Source organism: Cynoglossus semilaevis, chromosome 4, assembly GCF_000523025.1.
Source record: "Cynoglossus semilaevis isolate Cse_v1.0 chromosome 4, Cse_v1.0, whole genome shotgun sequence".
NCBI lineage: Eukaryota > Metazoa > Chordata > Actinopteri > Pleuronectiformes > Cynoglossidae > Cynoglossus > Cynoglossus semilaevis.
Window position 1 is genome coordinate 1,022,245 of NC_024310.1, and position 15,894 is coordinate 1,038,138.

At 42.3% G+C, this 15,894-nt stretch overlaps 1 protein-coding gene across 1 annotated transcript in view; it reads left to right on the top strand.

The window, feature by feature from the left end:
* Nucleotides 1-15,894, top strand: part of LOC103377613 (mitochondrial intermediate peptidase) — a 20,153-nt gene that overhangs the window by 2,364 nt on the left and 1,895 nt on the right. The window contains exons 7-18 of the mRNA XM_025055198.1: nucleotides 98-254; nucleotides 433-481; nucleotides 1,098-1,158; nucleotides 1,264-1,316; nucleotides 2,351-2,504; nucleotides 3,154-3,231; nucleotides 3,338-3,435; nucleotides 3,817-3,982; nucleotides 4,063-4,137; nucleotides 4,637-4,753; nucleotides 7,151-7,272; nucleotides 8,167-8,240. Coding sequence (XP_024910966.1) covers nucleotides 98-254; nucleotides 433-481; nucleotides 1,098-1,158; nucleotides 1,264-1,316; nucleotides 2,351-2,504; nucleotides 3,154-3,231; nucleotides 3,338-3,435; nucleotides 3,817-3,982; nucleotides 4,063-4,137; nucleotides 4,637-4,753; nucleotides 7,151-7,272; nucleotides 8,167-8,240 — 1,204 coding nt within the window. The remainder of the gene's footprint in view (nucleotides 1-97; nucleotides 255-432; nucleotides 482-1,097; nucleotides 1,159-1,263; nucleotides 1,317-2,350; nucleotides 2,505-3,153; nucleotides 3,232-3,337; nucleotides 3,436-3,816; nucleotides 3,983-4,062; nucleotides 4,138-4,636; nucleotides 4,754-7,150; nucleotides 7,273-8,166; nucleotides 8,241-15,894) is intronic.

Sequence of the window (15,894 nt, forward strand, 5' to 3'; positions counted from 1 at the left end):
ATTTACTGTGCCTTCCCCCTTGTGTGCAGCAGGTGGCGCCATGGTTACATAAACTCAAACTTGGACTCTCGTTTGTCTTGTGGTTCCACTTTTTTAGGTGCGGGAGATTGCCTACAGGATCTTCCTCTACCCTAATGCTGATTTAATGAATTGTCTGGAAGAACTGCTGAAGTGCAGATACAAGATGGCCAAACTGGTGGGCTACGAGTCGTACGCTCACAGGGCCCTGAAGGGAACGATGGCTAAAACCCCAGGTGACCAGTTCTCTGTCCTGTCCACCATCACTGTTCACCCTTAATAACAGTGCTATAATGTTGTGATGATAAATGTGGATAAATATGTTTGACTGTTCATTAGTTAATTTAAACGTACCCCTCCCTCTGTGTATCAGTAGGTGTAATAAAAATCTCTGTTGTTGTTGATTCTTTCCAGAGACGGTGATGAACTTCCTTCAGATGTTAACGGACAAACTGACAGACAGGTACACTCTTCTTCACAGCTTTAGTTCCAAGTACATTAACAGTACAGTGGGGAAAACGTTGTGATATTATTAGTGTTATTTTAATTGCATACAAAATCAGTGCTTTATGTCTACTGCCTCCCAGTTATTTTAAATCAGTGCTTTATGTCTACTGCCTCCAAGGGGCAGCCTGTTGAAGCACATCTGCTGATAACACAAGAATTCCCCCCAGTGTGAGATTAATAACTTCATAAAAAATAAATTACAAATAAATAAATAAAAAACTCTGGATTGTTTTTTTTGTTTTTAATCAACATTGATTTCTGAGATCCTGAGTTCCAGAGTTTAGTTCAGTTTTAGTCTAGTCATTCCGATGGCCTCAGGTTCTGGTCTTACCCTGTACAAATACATGGCCCGTGTACCCAGGATTCCAAAACCACTTCAGAAACATCCAGGTGGCTTTAAATCAGCCGTTCCTCCTGGCAGCCCGTCTGGGTGTTTCCCTGCCTACAGCTGAATGCGTGCTGGGATCAGTTCTGTCCCCCCTTGACCCTGAGTCAAGATAACAGGGTAAAGGCTGGAATGAATGCCTCCAGTCAATAAACGTGTTTTGATGTTTTTCCCTTTTATGTCACAGAACAGCAAAAGACTTCAGAATGATGGGTGACATGAAGAAGAAACTCAACCCTCGCAATTCCGTGAGTTATTTAAAAAACATTTTTATACTTTTATTGTAAACTCACCTTTTTTTCTCAGACGGTCAAAATAATATAACATGATTAAAATGATTATTGTTGCTGCAGGAGCTCATGCCTTGGGATCACCCCTTCCTCAGTGGTGTCCTGCGTGCTGAGAGGTGAGTGTCGGCCGTTCACTCTTCTCCAGACTGCTGTCATTTGATGAAGGCACATTGAGGGGTATATTGTTTATCAAAAGTTGTTATTACACCTGCACTCTTCCTCAGGTGACAGATGATACAAAGGGCGTTAGGGTAGAAGCATGGGAGTTGTCTGAGTCGTCTCTCGTGTTACATTACTAAGTCAGGACAACACGCTGGTAAAATCATTATCTGCTGCTCTGCTCTGTGGTTCCTCTTTTGTTCCTCTTCGTTGCATTATTTGATATTTAACCCTGACTCGTATTACGTTTTATGCCAAATATTGCTGTGAAGGTCTAGACTAGAGGCTCGGATCATTCTGTTCCCAGAAACGTGATAAGTTCATCAAACCACAGAATTTTTGGACAATGCTTTTTTTTTTCTTCTAACAAAGTTATACAATAGGTTTTATATTGACTTTATAATGAACACCAGTTTCACCTGAAATTTAAGAGAACTCCAGTTTAGGCAAAATATGGGACGGGCCACAAATCTTCAGTCAGTATTCTTTTTAACCAGGTTAATCGTGAATATCACACATTAATGTGCATTTATAATAACTGTCACCAAACTGTGACCAAATCCACTGATCATTTCTTTGTCAGAACTCTGTCAAATCCCATCACAGACTGACATGGTCTGTGAACCTCATCAACTGACACTGTTCTCTTCAATAACAGGAGTGGGAAAAAAAGTCACATTTATTTTCCAGAAACACTGGAACATCCCCATTGATCTGCTCTGATTAAACTGGTCAAACTGGTCTGGTCTGGTTGACCTGGTTAACTGTCAACATGTGAAACAACAACAGACAATAAGTTTGTCTTGTTATTTTATCAACTAAATAAATGTGTAAACATACATTTTATTTTATTGTCAACTTTATTCTATCACGTATGAACCAGTACTGGACATTATAGTCTGTCTCTGATTGGTTGGTGATTGGCCGTTCACTCAACGACCTTCTGACCTCATCACTCAAAGCTGTCGTGTCGCTGTTGTTTCTCCGTCAGGTACAACATCGAGCCCAGTCTGTACAGTCCTTACCTGTCTCTGGGAGCCTGTATGGAGGGTCTGAACAACCTCTTCTCTCAGCTCTACGGCGTCTCCCTCGTGTCCCAGCAGCCCAGTGCTGGAGAGGTGTGGAGTGAGGACGTCCGCAAACTGGTAAATCACACAAACACTGCTTCTTTGTTCGTTTGTTTGTTTTTATTCTAATAGTTTATTTTCCTGTTGGTCTCATTTTTAAATTCCTTCATGTGAAACATGAAAAACCTGATATTCCAACTGAAACCCTCCAGAATGTTCCGACCTGAACCACTTATCACCAGGTTGGTCTTCTGTTGCTAAATTAAAACTTATTGTCAATCATCTGGCAGAGCTTCTTCTGACATCGACGAGGAATGTCTGCCCTCAGGCAGGGACTCCAGAAGATCATTTGCAAAAATGATTTTTTTTGTAACAAATTTTTCTCTCTTAGCTGTGGCCAACAGACGTCCCCCCGAGCAAGAGTCTGTCTTGACTCTCAGTTAGTCCCAACACTGTGCTCCGGTGGACTGAGCTGTTAGAGTAGAAGGTGCTAGAAAACATTGTTATTAATCTCTTTATTTTAATTGGTTAGTAATAAGTGTGTAAGAAAATATATCGATACAGTGATCCCTCTGTTCCAAATGTTCGTCCTGCCTGTGGTATCGCAATATTTCACGATATTTGTACCGTTATCCTTGTATTGTGATGCTGCTGTTTACTTCATTCAATGTCCTGTCCAAGTAATATTTTCTGTCCTAACCTGTGTGTCCTGTGGTTGTGTCTCCAGGCCGTGGTGCATGAGACGGAGGGATTACTGGGATATATCTACTGTGACTTTTTCCAGCGCTCAAATAAACCTCACCAGGTTTGTAATAATGTCAAGCTCTTCAAATGAAGTGAAACAAAATAACATTCAAAAGTGAACAGAGTTGCCTTTTACTGATGTACCGTCCTCATTTTTACTTCCCCAGGATTGTCACTTCACCATCAGGGGCGGCCGCTGGTGCTCAGAGACGGGTCAGTACCAGCTGCCGGTGGGGGTACTGATGCTCAGGCTGCCTCGTCACAGGTGAGCCGTGAATAAAAACTAAATACTGCAGCCGGACAAAACTGCTGGATTATACACAAAATAAAACTCAACTCCAAGCTTCATCATATTGCTGCTGAGATCATATCACAGACGCCATCTTAATTTTTTGTACTGATCCACATTGTCCTGCAGCTATTTGGGACTTTATCCCATTCCCGTCCAGCAGGTGGCAGCAATATGCATTCACATTTAGGGCAAAATGAAAGCTGTAATTATAATAAATGCCGCACTAAAATGTTAAAGCAGGTTTTTACTCATATCAGAGGAAAAACATATTTTAACAAAACAATATTTTTCTCTAAAATGCGGCAAAGTTGTTTTTAATTTCTGTAGGTCAACGTTGTGATTGTGATGACACAGTAGATCTGAAGTGACTGCTGTTTTCCTTGTTCTTTATATTTATATCTGTGCTCCAGGAACCAGGTGTGCTACTGACTTTGCTGAAGTTCCTTCCATACTCATGGAGTATTTTGCTACTGATTATCGAGTCATCAGGCAGTTTGCACGACATTATGAAACCGGACAGGTAAACGTACCGTAAAAAGGTTGGATTTTGACTGTGATGATCTGAGATGATTTTTTAAATTTTTATTATTCTGTGTTCAGCCGCTGCCTGAGAGCATGGTGGCTCGACTGTGTGAATCCAAGAAGGTGTGTGGAGCAGCAGACACTCAGTTGCAGGTACAGTAGTTAGTCCAGTCTAGACACACACACACACACACTCTCCTAACCCTAATCCGGTTCTAATTCTAATCCCAACTCCTATTTTTGGTGTTTTTTTCAGTGCAAATGTAATGTATCTTTTTCTTAGATTTAAGGAAGTTTTTTTTTTTATGTAAGAAATTGTCGAATTACAGATTTCATTTCTCGTTGGAGTCTAAGAAAATCCAGAACCTTAAAAAAAAGTTTAGTCCCACAGAGGGGAATTCACAGGTCTATATCACCACTTCCTGAATTGATTACAGAAAACAAAGAGGATTTTGTTTTGATAATAAACGTTTCTTCATGTTTGAGGCCTATGGTTCAGAAATCTGACAAATGTTATGTAAACAGTGATGCTTAAATGGCTTTTACAGAGGGAAAAAATCTCTTTTCTTTATAGCAGTTTTTGCAGTAAAAAAAAAAGGATAAAGTTTGTGGGTAGTCATTTTTGTTTTTGTACATTTTTTGTTTTATGCAGATTTTCTATGCGGTCTTGGACCAGGTCTATCACAGCCAACCTCAGAACCGCTCCACCACAGAGGTCCTGAAGGAGATGCAGCAGCGATTCTACGGCTTGCCTCACACACCCAACACGGTACCGTCCGGTTCTCCAGCAGTGTCTGTCTCTCCTCTCCCTCTGTATTTATTCCCTCTGTCAGTTTTAGGTTTTATATTATTTACAGAGACACGGCAGCAGCGTCAGTGTTTAAAGGATTAAAGTGGTTTTTGAAGTCCTGCTCCAGTAACGCAGCCCTATAATAAAAACCTCCAGGTCCCGGTCCACACTTGAGCAGCTGTGGCTCAGTAAATGAAGGAGAACCAACTTCTTTTCTTGAGCCAGTGTTGGCCTCCCTTCAGTATTTACTCCAAGGATATAATTATGGTCTGTGCCATCAGAAGGTTAGATCTCTGATCTGCTGGAACGCTAACGTTCTGCCCCTCCTGCACCCGTGCCCTCCCTCTTGGCCGACTCTCCGAGGTCTGTGGTCGGTGTCCTGCAGTTTCCCCACTCTCTCACACACTCTTCACCTCCGTGTGCACATCTGACCACAGCGCCGTCTCTTTCCTCATTTAAGCCGGAGATGATTGCGGTGCTGTCATCGCTGGATCAGAGCAGCTGTAACCAGAGAGTTCAGGCTTCTTCAGTTACAGCTTCAGCTCAATCTCAACGTTAAAACTCAAAACTTTTTTTTTTTTACTCGTGGAAACACGACGCAGGAAGAGTTTCCACAGCGAGCGTTCTGAAGTGGCTAATAGCTAACGTGAAGACACAGAGTATAAACATGAGGGTGACACTGACATGTGTAGTTTATGGAGCAGAGCTAACAGGTCTGTCTGTGGACGGAGGGGAGTCAAGGGGGGAGTGAGGGGGAGACAGGGATCAGCTGTGAGAAACACAAACCACATGCTCACCCTTGAACTGAGGATAATATTTGGAAATAAATGGCAGTGAGCGGAATGTTCTGGTAGAATGTTGACATTTTTTCTAATCACTGATCCTTGGCTCCGGTGCCGCGGCGTTTTCTTTCCCCTGAAACCTTTATCAGTTTTACAAGAAAAGAGCACATAAAAAATTGCAGTCATTTTCTCCTTTTGTTAAATTTATTATGTTCCTACCTGAAGTTAAAGTCATGTGACCATTTTAAAACGTACATTAACATTTCCATCAAAGTCCCATGTGCAGTTTATTGAATGAATGAAATAGGAAATCGTTTCGGCTAATGATGCAGGACGGCATCTGTCGACTCGTTCAGGTTCGTTAGCTACTGACGCCGCAGAAGCAGCAGCTGTCTCTTCAAACGAACTAAATGTTTGAGTGGTTGCCAGCTGAATTCCCCCTCAGTCCACAGTGCCGAAGATCAAAAAGGCCTTGTCTTTATAGATACGAGGAGGCCCCCCCTCAGGCAACTGAGAGGGGGGTCGGGTTTTTTAGGAATTTCCATGCTAAGCAGCTAATGTGTGTGTGTTTTTTAATTGTCTGTTGGATGAAAGATGATTAAATTTTATTAACTTCATAATTTTATTAGTATTAGCTCATGTGTTTTTTAGTACTGTAGTCAGTATCACCAGTATGGAAATACAAAAGCTGTGTCACCTTTAGCAGCAGGTGCTAAGAACACAGTTCTAAAGTTCTGGTCTAGTTCTAATCCTCTGACTTAGTCAAGGCCGTCAAAATGAAACACTTATGTTTGAAGATTAGTACCTATTCACTAAATACAAAACAAATCTACCCTGGGATGGACACATCTGAACGAGAGAGATTATTGGCTGGTGTAGTAGTGATGCTGTGCTAGCTGCTGTAAAAAAAAAAAAGTGGAGAGTAGCTACATTTTTGGTTAAAATTACTGTTTATTTAGCTCCACTTTGAAATCTTTTCACATTTATTCTTAACATAAACCATCAAGGAAATTAATTCTGTCACAAAAGTTGCATTTTTACACAGATTTCTTTTTAATTTTAAAAAGACAGCTTTATCCACGGCTGGCTAAGCTAGGCTAATCCTGCTAACCTGTTTTTCAAAGCAACACTGTATCATTGGAGTTACATTACAACTGTTGTTTGGATCTTTGTAAAGGTAAAGAAATGGAGCCAGTTAACTTACGTTGGTTACCACAACAACATTTACTTTTGTTTGCCTTTATAAATGTTTAAAAATGTCCATGTCTTTTTCCATCTTTCTGCCTTTTGAAAGTGCAGTGTTTCTCTTTTTGTTTTTTTATTTCAGAAAATACTTTTATAAACCTACACTCAGCAGAATGTCACATACTGTTTACACTAAACTCTACACTGTGTATATGTATATACAGCATGTGTCAGATTTAATTCACAGTGAAGAGTTAATTATACAGCGTTTTGTTAAGACTGGTTTATTTCTGCCGTCACCTCGACTGTGTCAGTACCTGTTTATGGCTGGATTTTAAATGTAAGTCCCTGTTTATACTTTACACTGGAGCCAAGGTGATGATTTTTTTTTTTTTCATTTCTATAACAGGCGTGGCAGCTCAGATTTAGCCACCTGATTGGCTACGGGGCCAAGTATTACTCCTACCTCCTGTCGCGGGCCGTGGCGTCGATGGTGTGGCGACAGTGCTTCGTTCAGGATCCTCTGAACAGGTGAGAATAAAACAAAAAAAACACCTTTATTAGTAATAACAGAGGAAGGAAAAATACGGTCGATACGGTCAAAGCCTCAGGTGATTTTCAACAAACGACAGTGTTTTGCCAACAAAAACGCAAAGACTTGTCTGACAGTGAAAAAAAAAAAAAACTCACCTGAGCCCCCAGAACAGCATCACAGGGAGACTCACCTTTATCTCTGCTCCAGGAGTTTCTGTTATAAATAGCTCATAGTGATGGATCCCTGTGTTTAGTGATGTAATAATCCTAATCTGAGGTCAGGGATCTGCTGCTTAAAGTTCTGTTCAGAGTTTGTTTTAAATCCAGCCCATCAATAACTGAACACCACGATGATTGAAAAAAAAAAAACTTTTCCACTACTGAAAATAATTGTATTAAAATATTTTAAATAATATTTCATAAATAAAAAGACATCATATATAATTAAATAATTACAATAATTGCGATAATTACGACTGGCTGTTTGGTTCAGATTAACAGCCTTTTCAGGATTCTCTTGGTTTCTACTCTTGAATAAATTCTCTGACATGACATGATTCTCACCCCGGGTCCAGTGACCTGGACCAGAGGACACAGACAGTTACAGACGACTGTAAACAACTGTCTATCCAACAGCAGGAGCAGACGTGATGATGCGGTCGCAGCATCACTTCCTGGTCTTGTCTCGTCCTTATTTCTGCCATAGTTTCAGTCGGAGTCTTTACCTCCACTCCTCAGATCTCATGGCACTGTTGACAACAGGCAGCTTAGGAAACTTTGCCCCCGGCTCTGAGTGTTGGCAGCAGCAGCAGCAGCCGACGGGGGAGAATACAGGTGTCTGTAATCTTATCTCTCTCTCCCTCCCTCCCTCCCTCCCTCGCTCTTCTTCAGGGACATGGGAGAACGCTACCGCCGGGAGATGCTGGCACACGGTGGAGCCAAGGAACCCATGCTGATGGTGGAGGGTAAGTTCTCCTGTGTTTTAACAAGCCCTAGGATTCACTGTGAATAGTCACACTGTTCAGTGGGGCTGTACACCCCCAGAAACACAAGCTACCAATTAGAAAACTCTTCATACAGAACCTACATTTTTGCCCCTCAGTTAAAGTCAAAGTTGTTCTTTATTCATACTATAAAAATCACACACACTTTAACTTCAAAGACCCGGAGCTCAAACGCCTCAAAGTAAATCACGATCAAAGGTTTTCACGGTACATCCAACTGTGGTCATTGTGACTTTTTTTTTTCTTCAACTAAGACTTGTCAAGAGTGAAACAATCGTTCCACAAATTATTAGCCCCAAAATGTAGCTACCTAATAATTTAGATAGACAGAACTCCCAGTGGTAGAGACTGAAAATCACCTGGGAAAGTCCTGTCATTAACAGGAGTTTGTCTGGAGGCAGTAGTGAGTCAGCAGGGGCAGATAACAGTTGTTTCAGCTGAGTTCACAGCTGGGACTGCTGCTGCTGCTGCTGCTGCTGCTGCTGCTGACGCTGACGACACTGGAGCTCAGCTCCAGACGATTCTCGTCTTTGTTGACGGGAACTTTCTCCCCTCCCTGTGACAATCACAGAGTCGTTTCACAGTCTGTTTATTATGAATGAATTAACGCTGCAGTCGTTCAGATGTTTCAGATTCACTTTAAGAAGTATTTGTGTTAGCTGTTAGCTGTTAGCAGTTAGCTGTTAGCAGCCCGTGCACCGACTTCACTGACAGTAAACGTCAGACCTGATGAATTAGAGGTCTGAGTGAGCAGCACGGTGCAGTTCACACCAGTGTTCAGTCTTGTTTTGATTCTAATGACTTAAATATACAGTATGTCAGCCAGATTTGTGGGGTTTTCTCTTTTGCTTGCTTTTCTTTTTTTTTCTTTTTTTTTTTAAGCAGGAGTTTCATGAAGAAAAAAAACCCTTTCAGAAACTCACATTTAACATTTTATTCTGCATCAAAACTACGTATCGATGATTTAATTTATAAGTCATGACCTTCTGAACCTGTCGATCAGCTGCAGTCGTTCATGTTTCTCATGTGAAAGTTAGTTTTATTAGCTGCACATTAGCAATCAAGGAAACAAAATCATCTCCCTCCTCACACCCTCCTCCCCTCCCCCCCGTCCTCCTATCACTTCCTTCTCTCCTCTTCTCTCCTCCTTTAAAAAATGTTTTGGCGTGTCTGGGCAGGACAAAAGACGAGGAGACAACGGAGAGTATTAATATCGGGTGACATTTGGGAGTGTACTGTAAATCTCCCCCGCAGGCTCGCCTCCTCCCTCCTCCATCAGATTGTCCCTCTGACAGCTCCAACCAGGGCTGCACACAGCCTCTGAAATTACAGCCGACAACCAATCAGAGCCGTGTCACTGGAGCCGCCGTCTAATTGACTGTTGTTGAACTAACAACATTTGCTTTTATGACTTTCTTTGAAGGGAATGTTGCACAAATTGTAGGCCACGGCTCGGTGTGAATAACAGTTATCAGGGTCATGTCGTTCCCTCTGGCTTTTTTTTTTTAAATGTTTTTTTTTTACCACCATAAGTAATTATTAAATCATCTATAATATAAATAATATTCAGTTGAAATAATTTAGTGTTATGACAAAACCTGTAGATCAGATTCAAATAAACTTTACAAATTCTAGATGTTATTTCCAGTCCTGTGGATTTTGGCAAAATCCTACAGGGGATTTTTATGACAATCATATAAAATATATTTTTTTTTAAATCATAAAATCTATTCCTTATCATATAAATTTTTTTTTTTTTTAAATCATAAAATCTATTCCGGGTCTGAATGATGCTTCAAGTGCAGTAGAAAACTCTTGAACCTTTTTAAGAAGATTCATTCAGCCCCTCAGCTATTTTAATGGCCTCTAATATGCTCATAATTTACCAAAATATCCCAAAGCTGAAGTCAGACTAATAAAACCACATCAGTGCATGTGCTGAAACATTTAAGCTCCTCATTCTTCTTGGCCGTGGGCTTCAAGAGACCATCTTGAATTCCTATTTGGGCTGGAAACGGATTCTGACCTCGGTATGAAAGCCCCCTTTTTAGGGAACTTTGGCTTCAAGAAACCAGAGGAGAACAGGAAGGAAAACTGACCCGCGGACTTACCTGTGCACATAAATCCACTGAACAGAAACCCTGGCGTCTTCACTGGTTCACGTCTTCATTACAAGGTAGTAGAAAGGCACAAAGGCACAGGAGTTTTTTTTTTTTTTTTCAGGGAAATCAGTGTTGTAATGTAAACCTGGTCATTAAACCCAGAGCAGCAGCAGTAAAAGTTGTCGAGTGTGTCGGGGGCGGGGTGGATTAGAAAGTGTAGCAGAGAAAGGAAGGTGAGCGACTGAGCTGAGCTGAACTGGACTGAACTGGACTGAACCTGGGGTTTGGCCACAGAGAGGGCTTTCATGGCTCGGCCCGTTCCCATAGCTCCGACCGACCAGCACAGAAAATGGATCCACTTGGCCTCCGTGGCCAAATCCCAGGCTCCCGTTAATTCTTTGTTCGGAGGCAGCTTTGCTGAAAAGCTCCAGTGACTGCATGTATGGTTCCAAATAAAGCCCGAGTCACGGTGGTCTGTCCGGTCCCACAGAACCTTTATGACAGTGACATGGAGTTGGGTTTTTAGATGTTGGTGGTTTATGTTATAGAGGTAAATATATATTTACATATTTACACCAGATCGTGTTAATGCTCGTCTGTCAGGCCTCACTGGTTGAGAAGTGGTTAGTGCTCTTGCCGTACAGTGAGAGAGTCGCTGGTTTGATCCCAGTGACTGTTGACTGTGGATGTAAGTGTGTCAGTGTTGGACTGAACCGTAGGTCGTAGACAGTAGAAGATCAATACCCAACCATGCTACTGGACTTGGACGTTCCAACTGAAGTCACAGCACCACCTGCAGGGCAGTGATTGTCCTTCCTACTGAAGTCATAGCACCACCTGCAGGGCAGTGATTGTCCCTAATGTTGGTTAAACAGTGAAGCAATAACTGTTGCGTGTGTTTGTGTATTTTACATTTTTCATTTGGTTTACCATTTAACAATTAAAAAAAAAGAAGATTTACGACTTCTCTCAGTTCGTTAAATACCTTTAAACGACTGTTGTTATTATCGTTCTAATTGATGTCACTTTGAACCACAGCAGCTGAATATCATTTGATGTCAAGAGAGTTTCATTTAAACTACTTCCTGGTGGCGATACCATTTTTGTCCTCAGGGGCGTTTTGATGATTTATATCAATATGGCTGCAGGTCTGATTTTTTTTGTCGACTTTTATTCAACAAAGAGCTTCTTCCCGGTGCATTGTTTGTCATGGCTTAGGTCCTGCTTGATTTCTGGGCCCGTCTCAAGTGTGTGGTTGGAAGAGAGAAGCTTCCTGGACTTCAAAGGTGTAATTACTGAGGCTGCGAGCCCATGCTGCGCCTCCAGCTGTGACTGCAGCAGCAGCAGCTTCTCTCACCTTGACATGTTGGAAATGGTCGGGAGCAGCAGCAGCAGCAGCAGCAGCAAATCATCTGGTGAATCAGCCAGAAGTGCTGCGGAGCTGTGTGTCTGACTGGAGTAAAGTGTCCCAGTCTGTGTACCAACATATTTTCACAAAAGGTTCTGGAAATATAAGGACGAGCTGAGGTTGAGACTCAAGTTCCTGCACGCCGCGGTTCTGTCCTATTTATAATTCAGAGGTGATTAAACGGCCGCTCCCTCGACGTCGCACTGTGTAATTGGTCTATAAAAGGAGCCAATTAAATCAGCAAAGAACGCCAAAGCCGAGCCCATGGCAGTGGGATCAATAGTCTCAGAGACGACGTCTGATTGGTTCAGGACCGCGGCCAACTTTTCATCATTGCTGCTGAGAATGCACGATCCACGAAAAAATACAGAGGCTTGCTTTACATTCTTTCAGGGAGCCAAGAAAATAAGTTCTGGCCGCTCTTCAAACGGTGGGCTGTTCCAGGAAATCCAAATAACAAAGAGTGCGTTAAAGGGATAGTTCTGTTTTTTTTTCTGTTGTTGTTAATCAGAGCAGATCAGTGGTGATGTGTGATGAGTTTCTGTTATTGAATCTTGATGAGGTTCACAGGTTTCAGTTGGTGATTTTACAGAGTTCCCTTGATGAGGTTCACAGACCGTTTCAGTTGGTGATTTTACAGAGTTCAAGTAACCGATCATTCCCTGGTGGTTTAGTTGTTAGGATTCGGCGTTCTCACCTGGCCGCGGCCCAGGTTTGATTCCCTAATGTTTCCTTAAGGAGGGAACTCTGCAGGGATTCATGAAGTTCTATCTGTTGAATTTGGTGATAATTTGTCTGGAGATCTCAATGTTGTTGTTTTTTTTGGGCAACATAAAAGCATCAAAACAGAACTTGATTTCAGTGCTTAACAAGAAGGAATTCTTAAAAGGAAAGTAAGACAAATTAGTTGAGCATCAAAACAGAACTTGTTTCAGTGCTTAACAAGAAGGAATACTTAAAAGGAAAGTAAGACAAATTAGTTCAGCTTAGTTCCAATTTCCAGCACTTCAGATCCAGACTTGGGACACGAGGGTCAGACGTGCTGTTTGTGATTAAGTTACTCTGGGCTGATGAGACGGTTTACTCTGAGCAGACCTCGTTACAGGCAGTTACGCTCTGAGCGACGGCTGCAGCAGAACTTGAAAACACTTGAAGTTGAGTTCTGGTCCCAGGAGCTGTTATTAGACCGCACTGAGAGCTGGGAGTCTGATACCATCACCCGCCGACCTGGGAGTAAATAAACAAGTTATTCTCTCTGAGCTGCTCAACACACATTCATCTCCTCTGTCTTTAGAAAACTGTTTAAGACTCAGTCAGGCCAGGAGGTGGAGCTAAAGGAATTTTTTTTTTTTTTGTCCAACATGGGTTCATAACCCGCCCTGGAGGAAGCTGCTGATCGGCTCCACTGCTCTGACCAGGGTCTTTTTGTGGTTTAAATGTCTCCACAAAGCGTCGTTTTCTAAACATGTCTTTTGTCTGAGGACGTCTCTGTTGACAGAGACCTGCTGTTGTTCTGAACTCTTATTGTCTTCACCACCTGCTCTTTTAACTCTTTTCTCCAAATGGGCTGAAGCTGCAGGTCCTGAGATGAACGGTAACGGTTCTAAGCCTGAGGTTTTTCTCTCTGATGGCTGTCAGTGCCGTAGTGAATGGAAACTGGAACTCTTTAATACCAGGTGACTCAGTGTCTCAGCCTCCTCAACAATGGACACGCAGCTCAGCCTGTGTTTAGTTTGGCTCGAGGTCAGTGTACACTTCAGTACTGCATACAGTACCTGTACTGCAGTAAACCAGTGTAGTAGTACTGTTGTTGTACTTCATTTAAAAGAGTTTTTTTTATACTAAAGGCTGCGGGAATAAAAAAAAATGTTATCACGATTTAGGCTGCCGCGGTTAAATGAGGACGATCGTCTGCGATGTTAACATTTAAGAAATGATCTCTGCTGTGTAGGAAATTAAACATTTTCTCAACCAGTAGTCAGCCGACCACCAGGGGGCGAGCAAAAACTGCCTAATTAGGAGGTGAGCGTGCCTTGCAGCAGTTCATTTAAAAAAAAAACATTACATGTTATACTGCCTCGCTCAGCTGATGGGAGAGAGCTCTATAGCACCACCTGCAGGGGAGAGAGAGTTAGCGTCATCTTCTGTGACTCCAGTCTGGTTAGAGCTGCGATCTGACCAATCACTGGTCTCCGTCGTGTCCTCGTCCCTCGTTAGCCTGTTAGCCTGTTAGCTGCGGCCCGTCTCACGGCGTGTGGAGTGTGTGCCCCGCAGGTCTGTTTTGTCTGGTCGGCCCCCCCTCCTGGTGTGTATCTGTGAACGCGGCTGCTCTGATTGGATCAGCGCTCCACGCTGTTGTTATGACTTTGAGGTTATCTGTGCGTTCTTCTCCAACCAACCACCACCGAACCAAGTGTTGACACCACAGGCAGCTGCTGGGGGGCGCTGTTGTCTGCATGCACGACCCTCTTTCGTGATCGCATCTCCCTGTTTTCACCTTTCTCCCCCGTCTCCCCCTTCTCTCATGCCCTGCTTGTTTAACGCACAAACCCCCGCGGTGGGATCGGATCCCCAGTGAGTACACGAAAACACAGGAAATGACTTACAATTAGAGAAAGTGCTGCTGACGTGAGCGCCCTCTTCTGCTCACACACTGTACTCAGTAAACAAGTGTCGTAAAGTGTTGGAACATTTTGTTCAACAGTGATAGGACTGACCTGCATGGACAGAGTGGGGGGGGAGGGAGGGGGGTGGAAGGTTGTAGGTTGGATCCCACCTTGTCCCTAAATACCAGGTGAGGTTGTACCAGGTGAGGTTGTACCAGGTGAGGTTGTACCAGGTGAGGTCATCTGCTGGTGGTGAGAAATGATCAATAATGTTTTTTTCTGATTTTGTCCTCGCTGGTTTTTTAAACGGTGTTTTTTTTCAGATTCCCACTTGTTGATGAAACAGAGATTATTTCTCTAATTGACTCGCGGTGATAACTGACGCTGTTGATTTACTTGATTTATTGAGTCGTATTTTTCTGGTAGCTGCTGTAGCTAATAAATACAACGTGACTGTGTTTGTCTCCCTGTGTAAAATCACAGCTGTGGTTTTTCTTCCTGCAGGTTTTTATGTCAGTTCTTCACATTTAACTTTTATGATTTTCTGTTTTTCTTTTTATTGTGTGTGTGTGTGTGTGTTTTGGTTGCTGAACTCCTGCAAAAACATGAATGTCCCTGAGGGATAAATGAAATACTTTCTGAAAGTAGCCAGTAGTGGTTGGCGCTGCAGCGTTGTCAACGACACCGGCCTTTATTTATGACGCAGCAGGAGGAAAAGAAAGAGATAAAAAGATAAGATTTATTGATTTCATGATTATATTTGGATTATGTTTAAAGGCCTGTGATCTTCTAAGGTCCAAATGTGATGAAACAGCTCATCATCACTGTACACACAAAACACTGGGAATCCAGATTTAACATTATTTTCAAAATACTTCATAGTATATTTGGCCTGAATAAAAGTTTTAAAGGAAGTAACAATTTTTTTTTTTCATTTTAATGCTGCTAACATCGGCTTCTGGAATTAACATGAATCTTTTTGAATCTCAAATATTAACAAGAAATTTTATAGAGACTCTGTAAAGGTTTAGGGCTGCATTTTAGTGTTGGAAAAGTGACAGCACCAACAGCTCTTGGATTTACCCTTGGATAGGGTAACTAACTAACTACAGTAGTTGAATTCTAAACACCTTATTCATGTGTATAAATATGTAATTATTTATTTTTAACGAAACTCTTGACTTGAGTAAAACCGCTCTGTTTTTTTAAATTTTTTTATCCTATTTTCTGGTGAAGTTTGTGGCAGGACCAGGATTCCGTGGTGTAACGGGATCAGCTGACGTCAGTCTTCTTCTCCGGCTGTGACGCACACACACACACACACACACACACACGAACGCAGCGTGAGACATTAATAGTGCGGTATTTTAGGATCCACTTTAAAGCAGCCGTCCAGTGCCAGAGATGTCGGCCGTGGTCACAGCAAAAACATCCTGCGGGGCTTTAATTAGGGGGCTATCGTTTCATGTGGCTGCCATGTTCTCAGGCGACCAGCGGCT